Source organism: Somniosus microcephalus, chromosome 5, assembly GCF_052327205.1.
Source record: "Somniosus microcephalus isolate GS21.2 chromosome 5, FLI_Smic_1.0, whole genome shotgun sequence".
In the NCBI taxonomy this organism is placed as follows: Eukaryota; Metazoa; Chordata; class Chondrichthyes; order Squaliformes; family Somniosidae; genus Somniosus; species Somniosus microcephalus.
The window spans coordinates 77,625,591-77,640,415 of record NC_140991.1 but is presented as its reverse complement, the minus strand read 5'-3'; the positions used below and the strand labels follow the sequence as shown (position 1 = coordinate 77,640,415).

At 45.6% G+C, this 14,825-nt stretch overlaps 1 protein-coding gene across 1 annotated transcript in view; it reads left to right on the top strand.

Moving 5' to 3' along the window:
- mrc1a (mannose receptor, C type 1a) overlaps positions 1 to 14,825 on the top strand; it is a 254,012-nt gene that overhangs the window by 219,288 nt on the left and 19,899 nt on the right. Inside the window, 4 exon segments of the mRNA XM_085987853.1 lie at positions 3,974 to 4,126; positions 5,026 to 5,142; positions 14,252 to 14,419; positions 14,507 to 14,542. Coding sequence (XP_085843979.1) covers positions 3,974 to 4,126; positions 5,026 to 5,142; positions 14,252 to 14,419; positions 14,507 to 14,542 — 474 coding nt within the window.

Below are 14,825 nucleotides of genomic sequence, written 5' to 3'. Positions count from 1 at the left end.
CCGGAGAACCTCCTGAAAACAAAAGAGGGGGAGAAAGTGAGTCAAAAGACTGATACTGTTGAACAACCTGATCACACAGCTGAGAAATCATCATCTGAGGCAACAACTCAGATTCAAGGACAATCAATCAGAAAATCCTCAAGACGCGTGAAGCCTCCTGAGAGACTCATTGAGCAAATTTAAGGACTATTGTTATAGAAGGAAGTAATGTTATCTTATTCTTTCTTCAAGTTCTGGGTATTTACATATTTCATGTGAACACACAAAACAATGTTAAAAAACCTTGATAATGATAATGATAATGTAAGTTCATTAAGTGTTACAGTTAAAATGCAGAGTAATACAAAGAAAACATGTTGTTAGATAAAAGTAAAATACTTTTGTTTTAAGAAAGGGAGATGTAATGATATCAGCAAATAGTGATGGTATTTGCCTGTTTGATTATGATGCCTTACCAGCATATTTGCCTGATTGATTATTTATGCCTGACCAGCAGAGGGCATGTGAGAGACAAGCAGTTTAGTTTTAGTTTTGTTTTAGATGGATCTCTAACATGGTGTCTCCTGTAATGCTGTTAACTGAGTTGAACATACTTTAGATAAAAAGACAAGCTCTTTCATGAATGTGTCGTCATTGAACCCACATACAAATCAATACAGTCAGTTAAAGCACAGCAATGGCAGGAGCCTAATAGATCATTTGCCCATCCTTCCAAATGGAAAGCGGTGCATGCTATGAGAGATTTTTTTTATTCATTCATGGGATGTGGGCGTCACTGGCAAGGCCAGCATTTACTGCCCATCCTTTGTTGATCTTGAGAAGGTGGTGGTGGTGAGCTGCCTTCTTGAACCACTGCAGTCCGTGTGGTGAAGGTACTCCCACAGTGCTGTTAGGGAAGGAATTCCAGGATTTTGACTGAGCGACGATGAAGGAACAGCGATATACTTCCAAGTCAGGATGGTGTGTGACTTGGAGGGGAACTTGGAGGTGGTGGTGTTCCCATGCGCCTGCTGCCCTTGTCCTTCTAGGTGGTAGAGGTCGCAGGTTTGGGAGGTGCTGCCGAAGAAGCCTTGGTGAGTTGCTGCAGTGCATCTTGTAGATGGTACACACTGCAGCCACGGTATGCCGGTGGTGGAGGGAGTGAATGTTTAATGTGGTGGATGGGGTGCCAATCAAGCGGGCTGCTTTGTCTTGGATGATGTCGAGTTTCTTGAGTGTTGTTGGAGCTGCACTCATCCAGGCAAGTGGAGAGTATTCAATCACACTCCTGACTTGTGCCTTGTAGATGGTGGAAAGGCTTTGGGGAGTCAGGAGGTGAGACACTCGCCTCAGAATAACCAGTCTCTGACCTGCTCATTTTGCCACAGTATTTATGTGGCTGGTGCAGTTACGTTTCTGGTCAATGGTGACCCCCAGGATGTTGATGGTGGGGATCTCAGTGATGGTAATGCCGTTGAATGTCAAGGGACGGTGGTTAAACACTCGGTTGTTGGAGATAGCCATTGCCTGGCACATGTGTGGCGCGAATGTTACCTGCCACTTATCAGCCCAAGCCTGAATGTTGTCCAGATCTTTTTGCATGCGGGCATGGACTGCTTTATTATCTGAGGAGTTGCGAATGGCACTGAACACTGTGCAGTCATCAGCGAACATCCCCACTTCTGACCTTATGATGGAGGGAAGATCATTGATGAAGCAGCTGAAGATGGCTGGGCCTAGGACACTGCCCTGAAGAACTCCTGAAGCGATGTCCTGGGCCTGTGATGATTGACCTCCAACCACCACAATCATCTTCCTTTGTGCTAGGTATGACTCCAGCCAGTGGAGAAATTTCCCCCCGATTCCCATTGACTTCAGTTTAATTAGGGCTCCTTGATGCCACACTCGGTCAAATGCTACCTTGATGTCAAGAGAAGTCACTCTCACCTCGCCTCTGGAATTCAGCTCCTTTGTCCATGTTTGTAATGAGGTCGGGAGCCGAATGGTCTTGGCGGAACCCAAACTGGGCACCAGTGAGTAGGTTATTGGTGAGTAAGTGCTGCTTGATAGCACTGTCGACGACACCTTCCATCACTTTGCTGATGATTGAGAGTAGACTGATGGGGCAGTAATTGGCTGGATTGGATTTGTCCTGCTTTTGTGGACAGGGCGTACCTGGGCAATTTTCCACATTGTTGGATAGTTGCCAGTGTTATAGCTGTACTGGAACAGCTTGGCTAGAGGCGCGGCTAGTTCTGGAGCACAAGTCTTCAGCACAACAGCCGGGATGTTGTCGGGGCCCACAGCATTTGCTGTATCCAATGCGCTCAGCTGTTTCTTGATATCACGTGGAGTGAATCGAATTGGCTGAAGACTGGCTTTTGTCATGATGGGAACCACAGGAGGAGGCCGATATGGATCATCCACTCGGCACTTCTGGCTGAAGATGGTTGCAAATGCTTCAGCTTTGTCTTTTGCACTCACGTGCTGGGCTCCACTATCATTGAGGAGGGGGATATTCATGGAGCCTCCTCCTCCTGTTAGTTGTTTAATGCTCCACCACCATTCATGTGTGGCAGGACTGCAGAGCTTTGATCTGATCCGTTGATTGTGGGATCGCTTTGTTCTGTCTATAGCATGCTGCTTCTGCTTTTTAGCATGCATGTAGTCCTGTGTTGCAGCTTCCCCAGGTTGGCACCACATTATTAGGTATGCCTGGTGCTGCACCTGGCCTACTCTTCTACACTCCTTATTGAACCAGGGTTGGTCTCCTGGCTTGATGGTAATGGTAGAGTGAGGGATATGCCGGGCCATGAGGTTATAGATTGTGGCGGAATACAATTCTGCTGCTGCTGATGGCCCACAGCACCTCATGCATGCCCAGTTTTGAACTGCTAGATCTGTTCTGAATCTATCCCATTTAGCATGGTGGTAGAGCCACACAACACAATGGAGGGTATCCTCAGTGTGAAGATGGGACTTTGTCTCCACAATGATTGTGCGGTGGTCACTGCTACCAATACTGTCATGGACAGATGCATCTGCGACAGGTAGATTGGTGAGGACGAGATCAAGTAGGTTTTTCCCTTGTGTTGGTTCTTTCACCACCTGTCGCAGGCCCAGACTGGCAGCTATGTCCTTCAGGACTCGGCCAGCTAGGTCAGTAGTGGTGCTACCATGCCACTCTTGGTGATGGACATTGAAGTCCCCCACCCAGAGAACATTCTGTGCCCTTGCTCTTCTCAGTGCTTCTTCCAAGTGGTGTTCAACATGGAGAAGTACTGATTCATCAGCTGAGGGAGGGTAGTAGGTGGTAATCAGCAGGAGGTTTTCTTGCCCATGCTTGACCTGAAGCCATGAGACTTCATGGGGTCCAAAGTTAATGTTGAGGATTCCCAGTGCCACTCCTTCCCGACTGTGTACCACTGTGCTGCCATCTCTGGTGGGTCTGTCCTGCCGGTGGGACAGGACATACCCAGGGATGGTGATGGAGGAGTTTGGGACATTGGCTGAAAGGTATGATTCTGTGAGTATGACTAGTCTGTGGGACAGCTCTCCCAATTTTGGCGCAAGTCCCCAGATGTTGGTGAGGAGGACTTTGCAGGGTCGACTGGGTTGGGTGTGCCCAGTGCTGAGGTTGATACCGAGTGGTCCATCCAGTTTTATTCTTATTGTTTTTCGTAGTGGTTTTTTACAACAGAGTGGCTTGCTAGACCATTTCAGAGGGCATTTAAGAGTTAACCACATTGCTGTGGGTCTGGAGTCACCTATAGGCCAGACCAGGTAAGGATTGCAGATCTCCCTCCCTAAAGGACATTAGTGAACCAGATGGGTTTACTAATCATTTAAAGGGAAAGGGAGAAGGAAAATGTTCTCTTTAAATGGGAATAAAAACGTAATTGGTTATCTGTGCTTTAACTGAAGATTTATGTGAAGCCACCAGCAGATAAGATCAGCCAGCAGGATCTTTATTTTAATATTTATTTTTTGCTAGTGCAACCACCTACTGATGCACCTCAACTCCCTGGAAAATGTCCAGAAACAAAGATGACCAAATCTTGGGTCCCATTCCGTGGCCACTGCTATTTATTTGAAATAGCATTTACAAAAAGCTGGGCCGCTGCCAGCCTTGAATGCATTCGTAACGGTAAGAACTTTGCTTGAGGTCGATATGAAATCACACTTTTCACATACTAGCTTGCCTTTTCCCTGCCTTGAGGAGGAAAGTGAAGATTAAAAACTTACCAAGTGAGTCCATGTCTTACCAGCAAAGCACACAGCCCACCAGTGTGTGAAGTATTACAATGACTGGCATTTTACAATGCAAAGTGAAATTATTGCAAGCAAATAAACTGCATCACACAGCCAAGTGGCTGTTAATCTATTTACACTCCCAATCACTCATTTTTCTCGATGGAGCACATTCCAAAATATATATAATTTTCTATATAAAACACACAGGAGACATTCTTTCCTGTAACATGCAGTATAATAAAACCCAAATTTGATACAATTTGAGTCTTCTGATTCACAAATGAAAAGCTGCCATCAATCACTGACAACCACCACCAGTAAGAAAACTGAACAAACTGCAACAACACAAACTGGAGTTTTTTCAACTCCGTCACAGAGCTAAACATGCAGATGACATAAAAAAACATTCAATAGTTAATCTTGTTGTTTAGGACACCTCCGGAATCCTTCAATGTCCCACTGTCTTGTTCACAATCCAGCTCATGTGCTGTTCTTTCTGTAAGACCTTTGCAACTCCTATTCTCTGTGTAACATGGACTGTTTATTTTGCCTCTGTGTATTGGCACAATCTTAGCAGTTGTTTTGTTAGATTAAAATAAATATGAAAAACATTTAAGTTTTCCCTAAACTGATCTGTAATCATTTACAGTGAGCCACTTAAAAAGGACTGATCTCAATAATTCTTAGTGGATTGCAAAATGCACATTAATCCACCTTGCTCGATGACCTGTTAAATTATTTTTCCTTTATATACTTGAATGAATAATATATATATTTATTTTCTTTTTGCAGGAGCTTCATTAGTAAGTGTAGACGATCTTGTAGAAAGCACCTTTCTACTACATACAACAGAAATGGTGGCTGACAAGACAAACACTTTCTGGATAGGAATGTACAGGAATGTTGAAGGTAAGAATCTTTCTTACTTCCTAATAATTTTTGAGCCAAAATGAGAATTTCCAGAACTATCAAGGAGTTACCTGGTTGTGTAACTAACACATTAAATAAGTGCCTTCTGTGCTAAATTGCATTGATGTAATATTTTCTGACCATAGAATCATAGAATGATACAGCACAGAAGGAGGCCATTCGGCCCATTGCACCCATTGAGAGAACAATCCAAATAGTTCCACTCCCCCGCTCTTTCCCCAGAGCCCAGTAAATTTTTCCTTTTCCCTTTTGAAAGTTATTATTGAATCTGGTTCCACCACCCTTTCAGGCATCTTAAGATCCTACTCAGTCTATCTGAGACCCTTTCTATTCAAAATGGACCATCTTACAAGGGAACTATTGGAGGGGAGGAAAGCACCCTAATCCATATTGTGCTAAATTAAAACCACTGGGGTAGAATATTGGGGGCCCACTTTGACATATTGGCTCAATTGGCAGCGTTCTTGCCACTGAATCAGAAGATGTGGGTTCTAGCATTTAAACATATAAGTGTGGTATTGAAGGAATGTTGCATTGTTGGCGCTCATGTCCTCTGAATGAGATGTTGAACCAAGGTTCCTTTCTGCTGGTTTAGACAGATGTTAAAGATCCCACGGTACAATGCAAAAGAAGAGCTGGAAGTCCTCCCAGTGTTCTGGCCAACATTCATCCCGCAAACAACACCACCAAAAACTGATTAACTGATCATTCGTAACATAACTGTTAGTGGGATACTGCTCTGTGTAAAATGGATCTGTGTTTGCAGTTCAACAGAATTCATTGGCCGGAACTTTAACTTTGACAGGGAGTGTAAAACGGGCGATATCAGCTCCGCCGCCCGTTATACATGTAATGTATGTACCTTTAAGGGGAGAACTACTTTTTACAGCTCCTGTATACTGTAGTACCGGCAGTGACCACACCTGTATATAAACCCTGAGTAGGGATCTGTACAGTTAGTTCTAGAGTAACCCTCATTCAGTAAACACCTGTTGATTGTTCCCTGCAGTCTCTTGTCTAATTATTGAAGGACGCAACATCAAGATACACGGATCTAACATTGGCGACGAGCAGATTCAAACCTACCTGCAACTCTGCATCACCTCCCAGGGATTCGCTCCTGGAGAACAGTGGAAGAAGGCCGAGTCCAGAAGCACGGGCGTCGACCACGGGAAACCCCCAGTCATCCAGCGGAGATTGAGCATCGCAGGGGAGGCTGTCGAGAGCCAGGCTTGGCTTTCCAGCATGGTGGTCCAGCGAAACGGGCTGGCAACAGGTACTGCGCAGACCCTTCCCGGACAGCGGCGGCTAGAGCCGACCAACGACACAGAAAAAGGCCGAGCAGCGTCGATGGGGGAGAGAGAGAGGGTAGAGCGCACAGGACACAGCTGGTGTTCAGGACCGAGCGGCGTCAACGAGAGAGAGCAGAGCGCAGCCGGTGTTCAAGGGCCGAGCAGCGTCAGCGGGGAAGAAAGGAAAGCGCGGGAGACGCCATTTTGAGCCGCAGCGGGGAAGAAGGGAGAGCGCGGGAGACGCCATTTTGAGCCAGTCTAACCACACCCAGGGATGCCGAAGAGTGGCAGTGTCACAGCATTCGACAATGAAGTCAAAGATTGGACGACATATGTCGAACGCATAGAAGTATACTGCAAGGCGAATGAAGTGCCAGATGACAAGAAAGCGCTGGTATTGTTGAATTCAATGGGTGCAAAAACGTATGGCTTACTATGAAACCTAGTAACCCCAGAGAAGCCAGTAGAAAAGGATTTTGAAAACAGTGTCAATCCTACAGGACCACTTAAACCCCACACCGCTGCTGATAGCAGAAAGATTTAAGTTTCACAAAAGGAACCAGCATAAAGATGAAAGTAATGCTGAGTATTTAACGGAACTGCGCAAGATATCGAAACACTGCCAGTTTGGAACGGGACTAGCAGATACTTTAAGGGACAAGTTTGTGTGTGGGCTTCAAAGTGAAGGAACCCAGAAACGGCTTCGATCAGGAAATGATCTTACGCTGGATAAGGCTTTCAGCATAGCAGTATCACACGAAGCAGCCGCACGGGGCGCTGCAGAGATACAACAGAGACCGCAAGAATATGGCACAAATGAAATGTCATACGGAACAGTGAAGTGCTATCGCTGCGGCAGAACAACACATGACCATAATGATTGCTGGTTCAAGGACAAAGTGTGCAGACAGTGTGGAAAAGTAGGACACATAGCAAGAGTCTGCAGGTCAGGAAAGAAAACCAGCAGCAAGAAATCTCCACAGGAGAAGTACAAGAAGGTAGATTAGGTGACGGAGAGTAGTTCAGACAAACAGAAGAGTGATACAGACTCCGGAAGCAAGGAGCTGGGTTGTCTGAAACTACATAATGTGATCAAAACGGAGGATCACCAAACTATCTGGGTCACGCTCAAGATAGCAAGAGTCCAAGTGAAAATGGAATTGGACACAGGATCAGCCCTAACAGTCATAAGCCAAAGGGACTACAAGCGGCTATTCTCACATATACCCTTGAGAGATACAAAGATTGTCTTGAAGACGTACACGGGGCAAAAAGTCTACCCCAAAGGAAAAATAAGGGTGAACGTTATATATAACGGCAAGGAAACACCAAAAATGGACCTATATGTATTGCCAGATGGAGGATCACCACTACTAGGACATGAATGGATCCGGAAGATACAGCTAGATTGGCATTCCATACAAGCACTGACCGTAGATGCCAAAAAGCATGACGACGTCACACCTGGTTGATTGTCAAAAATGCTAACTGACGCACAAGAAGTGTTCCAGCAGGGACTCGGAACACTAAAAGGCATAACAGCGACGATCAAAATAGAGGAAAATGCAAGCCTAAACTTTTTTAAGGCCGGACCGGTACATTATGCGATCCGCCCAGCCGTCGAAGCAGAGCTGGAAGGTTTGGAACGTTCAGGAGTACTGTCCAAAGTGGACTGGAGCGAGTGGGTTACACCCATCGTTCCTGTAATGAAGAGGTCGTTGAGTAATACGCCTGGGGAACCAAAGAAGGTTCGCATCTGTGGGGACTTTAAGGTGACAGTGAACCCAGTCCTTCACACTGTACAATATCCGCTTCCGCGGATTGAAGATATTTTCGCCTCGCTATCTGGAGGGAAACGCTTCACTAAGATTGATCTGGCCCAGGCGTACCTGCAAATGGAGGTAGAAGAAGCCTCGAAACAGTACCTCACGATCAACACTCAAAGGTCTCTACCAATACAACCGGCTGGTGTTCGGGGTAGCATCAGCTCCGGCTATTTGGCAAAGGGCAATGGAACAAGTCCTGCAAGGGATTCCAGGGACCCAGTGTTATTTGGACGACATCCTGGTCATGGGCGAAAATGACAGTGATCACCTCGCCAACCTGGAGCAGGTGCTCACTAGATTGAAGGAATATGGGCTCCGAGCTAATCGCCACAAATGCAAGTTTTTCCAGAAGCAGATCTCGTATCGTGGCCATGTTATTGATAAAGAGGGGTTACATAAGTCCCCTGAAAAGATTGAGGCAGTAGTCAAGGCTCCGGCACCGGAAAATGTGTCACAACTGAGGTCGTTCCTCGGGCTGGTGAACTACTACCATAAGGTCTTGCCGAATTTGTCTACATTACTACACCCACTGAACACCCTACTGCAAACGGGGGTACCATGGAAGTGGAATGACGAATGTAAACGAGCTTTCCAGAAGAGCAAAGAATTGATCACATCAAAAGAGGTGTTGGCTCATTTCAACCCAGCACTACCAATTCGGTTGGCGTGTGATGCATCACCCTATGGCATTGGAGCGGTGCTGTCGCACAAATTCCCGGACGGCTCGGAGAGGCCAGTAGCCTTCGCGTCTCGGTCACTAACCTCAGCCGAGCATAACTACGCTCAGATTGACAGGGAGGCCCTCAGCCTAGTGTGGGGAGTGAAAAAGTTCAACCACTATCTGCACGGGCAGAAGTTCACCTTGCTGACTGACCACCAACCACTTGTCTCCATCTTTAATCCAAAGAAGGGCGTTCCGGTGATGACTGCGCAACGGCTACAAAGATGGTCCCTTTTTCTAGGGGTGCACCAATATGAAATCGAGTATAAGGGCACGAAACAGCATGGAAACGCTGATGGGCTATCACGCCTGCCACTGCCTACTGCGGCGGAAGCACCAGCAGTGGATCCTGTTGAAATATTTCATTCGACTATAATTGAATGCTTGCCGGTAACCAACGCTGGTATAGAGAAGGAGATCCGAAATGACCCGACACTGTCTCGGGTATATGATTTGACGGTGAAGGGATGGCCAGCACATGGCGACTCACTGTTGCCAGCATTCTCATCCAGAAGAGAACAGCTATCAGTATGCCAGTGGACAGTGATGTGTGGATCCCGAGTGGTAATTCCACCCAAGTTAAGGGAGAGAGTGCTCAATGAACTTCACGAAGGTCATCTGGGAGGGGTGAAAATGAAAAGCCTTGCTAGGGCTTATGTGTGGTGGCCGGGGATCGATCAGCAAATCAAGGACCTGACAAAGAGCTGCTCCGGATGCCAGAAGGTCCAAAATGCACCACCAGATGCCCCTCTACACCCATGGGAGTGGCCCTCATCTCCATGGCAACAGGTGCATATTGATTTTGCTGGTCCATTCATGGACTCAATGTTTTTAATAGTCGTGGATGCGCACTCGAAATGGCCTGAGGTCATCAAAATGTCCTCCACCACCACGGAGAAAACTATTGCAGTCCTACGGACCATTTTTGCCAGGAACGGCTTGCCAGAGCAGGTTTGCTCTGATAACGGACCACAGTTTGTGTCCGAAGAATTTCGAAGATTTATGAAAAGGAATGGGGTAAAACATTACACATCCGCCCCGTATCATTCGGCCACAAATGGATTGGCTGAGAGGTTCGTACAAACCTTTAAAAAAGCAGTAAAGGCCATGTGCGATGACGAGATTCCACTGCAGCATAAGGTGGACAATTTCCTGTTAGCCTACAGAAATGCGACACATGCAGTCACCAACCAGACCCCGGCCATGATGTTCTTTAACCAAAGGTTGAGATCTCGTCTGGATTTCCTCAGACCAAATGTACGAAGAGATGTTGAGAATAAGCAATGCCAGCACATCATTGAGAAGCCGACAAGGAGCTTCAATGTAGGGCAACCAGTCTTGGCCCGCGACTACCGAACAGAGAAATGGCAACCAGGAACGATATGCACATGGCAGGGGCCACTAATGTACACAGTGGATGTTGGGGAGAACATTGTGAGACGCCATGTTGACCAGAACCTAGAGTCACAGGAACGAGTCAACCCCATGTCTTGCCCATACGTACCTGGTGATGAACCCAACGTACATGTAGCATCTACCCCAGAAACAGTAGCATCGGAAGCGGATGAACCAACCGACGACAGGGGGCCAGAATCGCCTCCGCACCAAGAGCAAGACACTCGGGAAAGGCGCTATCCAGAAAGGATCAGGAAGCCTCCCCAAAGATTGAATTTATAAATAGACTATTTTCAGTTAATGTTGCATGTTAAAAGTGTTAATTGTAATTAGTTTGATATTTAATTGTTAAATGAGTGTTATGGTACTGTTAATCTAAAAGGGGAGGAATTGTAATGTATGTACCTTTAAGGTGAGAACTACTTTTTACAGCTCCTGTATACTGTAGTACCGACAGTGACCACACCTGTATATAAACCCTGAGTAGGGATCTGTACAGTTAGTTCTAGAGTAACCCTCATTCAGTAAACACCTGTTGATTGTTCCCTGCAGTCTCTTGTCTAATTATTGAAGGACACAACATTAAGATACACGGACCTAATAATACACTCCACCCTATTTTGAAGTCCATTGAAAGGAAAATCAGGCAGGGTGTATAACAGGTGGCCGATCCACTGACGCCCGTTTGATGCCCTGGCCAAAGCTGAAATTTCCGCCCATTGTATGTCAAGAATTATGGGATGTTTATGAAGTGTAATAAAATACTATATGAATGGAAGTCTTTATTTATTACTTTCTTTTTATACTTGGAACTCTTATTGCCCTTAATCTGTATCCTCAGATTCAGGGCTCATGCATTAGTTTCCAAATAGTGCGAAAAAATGTTAGAATCATAGAATGGTTACAGCACAGAAAGAGGCCATTCGGCCCATTGAGCTTGTGCCAGCTCTCTGCAAGAGCACTTCAGCTAGTCCCACTCCCCCGTACTTTCTCCGTAGCCCTGCAAATTTTTTTCCTTCAGGTTTTTGATTTTTGATATATTTTTGATATATATATATAAATGACCTGGATATTGGAATACAGAGTAGAATTTCTAAATTTGCCGATGACACCAAACCTGGGGGGTGCGGCAAACAGTAATGATGATATCAATCGACTGCAACAGGACATTGAAAGGTTAGCAGAATGGGCAGACAAGTGGCAGATGGAATTTAACACAGAAAAGTGTGAAATGATGCATTTTGGCAGAAGGAACAGGGAGAGGCAATATACACTTCATTGCACAGTTTTAAAGAGTGTGCAGAGACAGAGGGACCTGGGAGTTAATGTGCATAGGTCCCTGAAGGTGGCAGAACATATTGAGAAAGTGGTTAACAAAGCACATGGGATCTTGGGCTTCATAAATAGAGGTATTGAGTACAAAGGTAGAGAAGTTATACTGAACCTTTATAACGCTCTGGTTGGGCCACAACTGGAGTATTGCGTCCAGTTCTGGTCACCACACTTTAGGAAGGATGTGAAGGCCCTTGAGAGGGTGCAGAGGAGATTTACCAGAATGGTTCCGGGGATGGGGGACCTTAGCTACAAGGACAGGTTGGAGAAGCTGGATTTGTTTTCATTAGAGCAAAGGAGGTTGAGGGGTGATTTGATAGAGGTGTACAAGATTATGATGGGTTTGGATAGGTTAGACGGGGAAAGATTATTCCCACTAGTTGATGGTACAAGGACTAGGGGACACAGATTTAAGGTTTTGGGCAAGAGGTACAGGGGGGATGTGAGGAAAAACCTTCTTACACAGCGAGTGGTGAGGCCCTGGAACTCGCTGCTGACAGAAGTGGTGGAAGCGGAGACACTCAATGTTTTCAAGGGGAGACTGGATAGGCACTTGAGGGAAATAAACTTGCAGGGCTACGGGAATAGAGCGGGGGAATGGGACTGACTGGATTGCTCTACAGAGAGCTGGCACGGACTCAATGGGCCGAATGGCCTCCTTCTGTGCCGTTATGACTCTATGACAATTCCCTTCTGAAAGCCACGATTGAATCTGCCTCCACCACCCTTTCAGGCAGTGAATTCCAGATGCTAACCACTCGCTGTGTAAAGAAGTTTTTCCTCATGTTGCCTTTGGTTCTTCTGCCAATCACCTTAAATCTGTGTCCTCTGGTTCTCGACTCTTCCGCCAATGGGAACAGTTTCTCTCTATCTACTCTGCCTGGACCCCTCATGATTTTGACTACCTCTATCAAATCTCCTCTCAACCTTCTCTGCTCTAAGGAGAACAACCCCAGCTTCTCCAGTCTATCCACGTAACTGAAGTCCCTCATCCCTGGAACCATTCTTGTAAATCATTTCTACACTCTCTGAGGCCTTCACATCCTTCCTAAAGTGCAGTGCCCAGAATTGGACACAATACTCCAGCTGAGGTTCATCAAAACTTCCTTACGCTCAGCACTGGTGGCGAGAAGCTTGATTTTCTGTATTTTTAATTACAATATTATATTTGGAAAAGTATTCGCAAAGTTTTGTGTTTTCACCATAAACTGTAACAGTGTAACACTTTAGGATATAATAGTGTTAATTTTGCAAAATGACAATTTTATGTCATCACCTTCCCCTTCAAATTTGCCATCATTACCACTCTCCTCAAAAATCCCACCCTTGACCCCTTTGTCCTTACAAACTATCACCCCATCTCCAACCTTCCTTTCCTCCCCAAATTCCTTGAACATGTTGTCGCCTCCCAAATCCGTGCGCACCTTTCCCGCAACTCCATGTTTGAAACCCTCCAATCAGGTTTTGTCCCTGCCGTACCATTGAAACAGGCCTTATCAAAGTCACAAATGACATCCTATGCTTCTGTGACTGTGGTAAACTATCCCTCCTCATCTTTCTCGACCTGTCTGCAGCCTTTGACACCGTTGACCATATCATCTATCTCCAAAGCCTCTCCACTGTCGTCCAGCTGGGTGGAACTGCCCTTGCTTGGTTCCAGTTTTATCTATCCAGTCGCAGCCAGAGAATTCCCTGCAATGGCTTCTCTTCCCGGTCCCACACTGTTACCTCTGGTATCCTCCAAGGATTTATCCTTGGTCCCCCCCTATTTCTCATCTACATGCTGCCCTTCATAGACATCATCCAAAAACATAACATTAGGTTCCATATGTACACTGACAACACCCAGCTCTCCCTCACCACAACCTCTCTTGACCACTCCTGCTTGTCTGACATCCATGCCTTTGTTACCTCTAGATTCGATTATTGCAACGATCTTCTGGCATAAGCTTGAACTCATGCAAAGCTCTGCTGCCTGTATCCTAACTTGCACCAAGTTCCATTCACTCATCACCCCTGTGCTCGCTGACACAGCACAGGGGTCCAACAACGCCTACATTTTAAAATTCTCATCCTTGTTTTCAAATCCCTCTATGGCATCGCCGTTCCCTATCTCTGTAACCTCCTCCAGCCCTACAACCCTCCGAGATCTCTGCGCTCCTCCAATTCTGGCCTCTTGCATATCTCCAATTTTAATTGCTCCAGCACTGGCGGCCATGCATTCAGCTGCCTGGGCCCTCGGCTCTAGAAATCCCTCCCTGAGCCTCTCTACCTCTCTTCCTCTCTCTCCTAAGACGCTCCTTAAAACCTTCCTCTTAGTCCAGCCTGTCCTAATATCTCCTTATGTGGCTCGGTGTTAACTTTCATTTGATAACGCTCCTGTGAAGTACCTCAGGATGTTCTACTATGTTAAAGGTGCTATATAAATGCAAATTGTTGTTGTTGAATTCAAAATGGCAATTTCAGACCTGAAAAAAGTCCAGACATTCTATTTGTGTTAACTGTTTGTTTTCTCATTTCAGGTGACTGGTTATGGATAGACAACAATGTAGTGGACTTTGTGAACTGGAATAAAGGAGAACCTTCAAGTCATAATAAGGAAGACTGCATTGAAATGTACTCAGAGTCAAGTTACTGGAACAACGTTCCATGTTCGAATTATAAAGCCTACATTTGCAAAATGCCAAAAAGTAAGCTAAATGGTACAATGGTTTCCAAAAGAAATGTTTCCTTGTTGCAGGATTTTCTGATTAATAACCAACATTTCTTCTTTACAGTTATTGAACTAACTGAGGCACCTTCGCAGCTGGAAGGTAAGAGCTATTTGCACCAAAGGAAATGTTATTGTTATCCCTGCTTTATACATTTCTATTTACCCAGAGACGCTACTTGCCAGTCCATAGCTTTCTCCTCCTGGGGAAGTAGGATGTTAAAGGTTGTAGACTTTTTTATGACTATTATGAATGATTTGACCAACATAACTAACACAGAGCAATATAGTGCAGTAAGTAGAGAACGTCAGTTTTCTGCTCTGCCCAAGATGTCAAATTGTGGTGCTGTATCTAGGATCCAGTGGAAATTTATAAATCCCCTTGG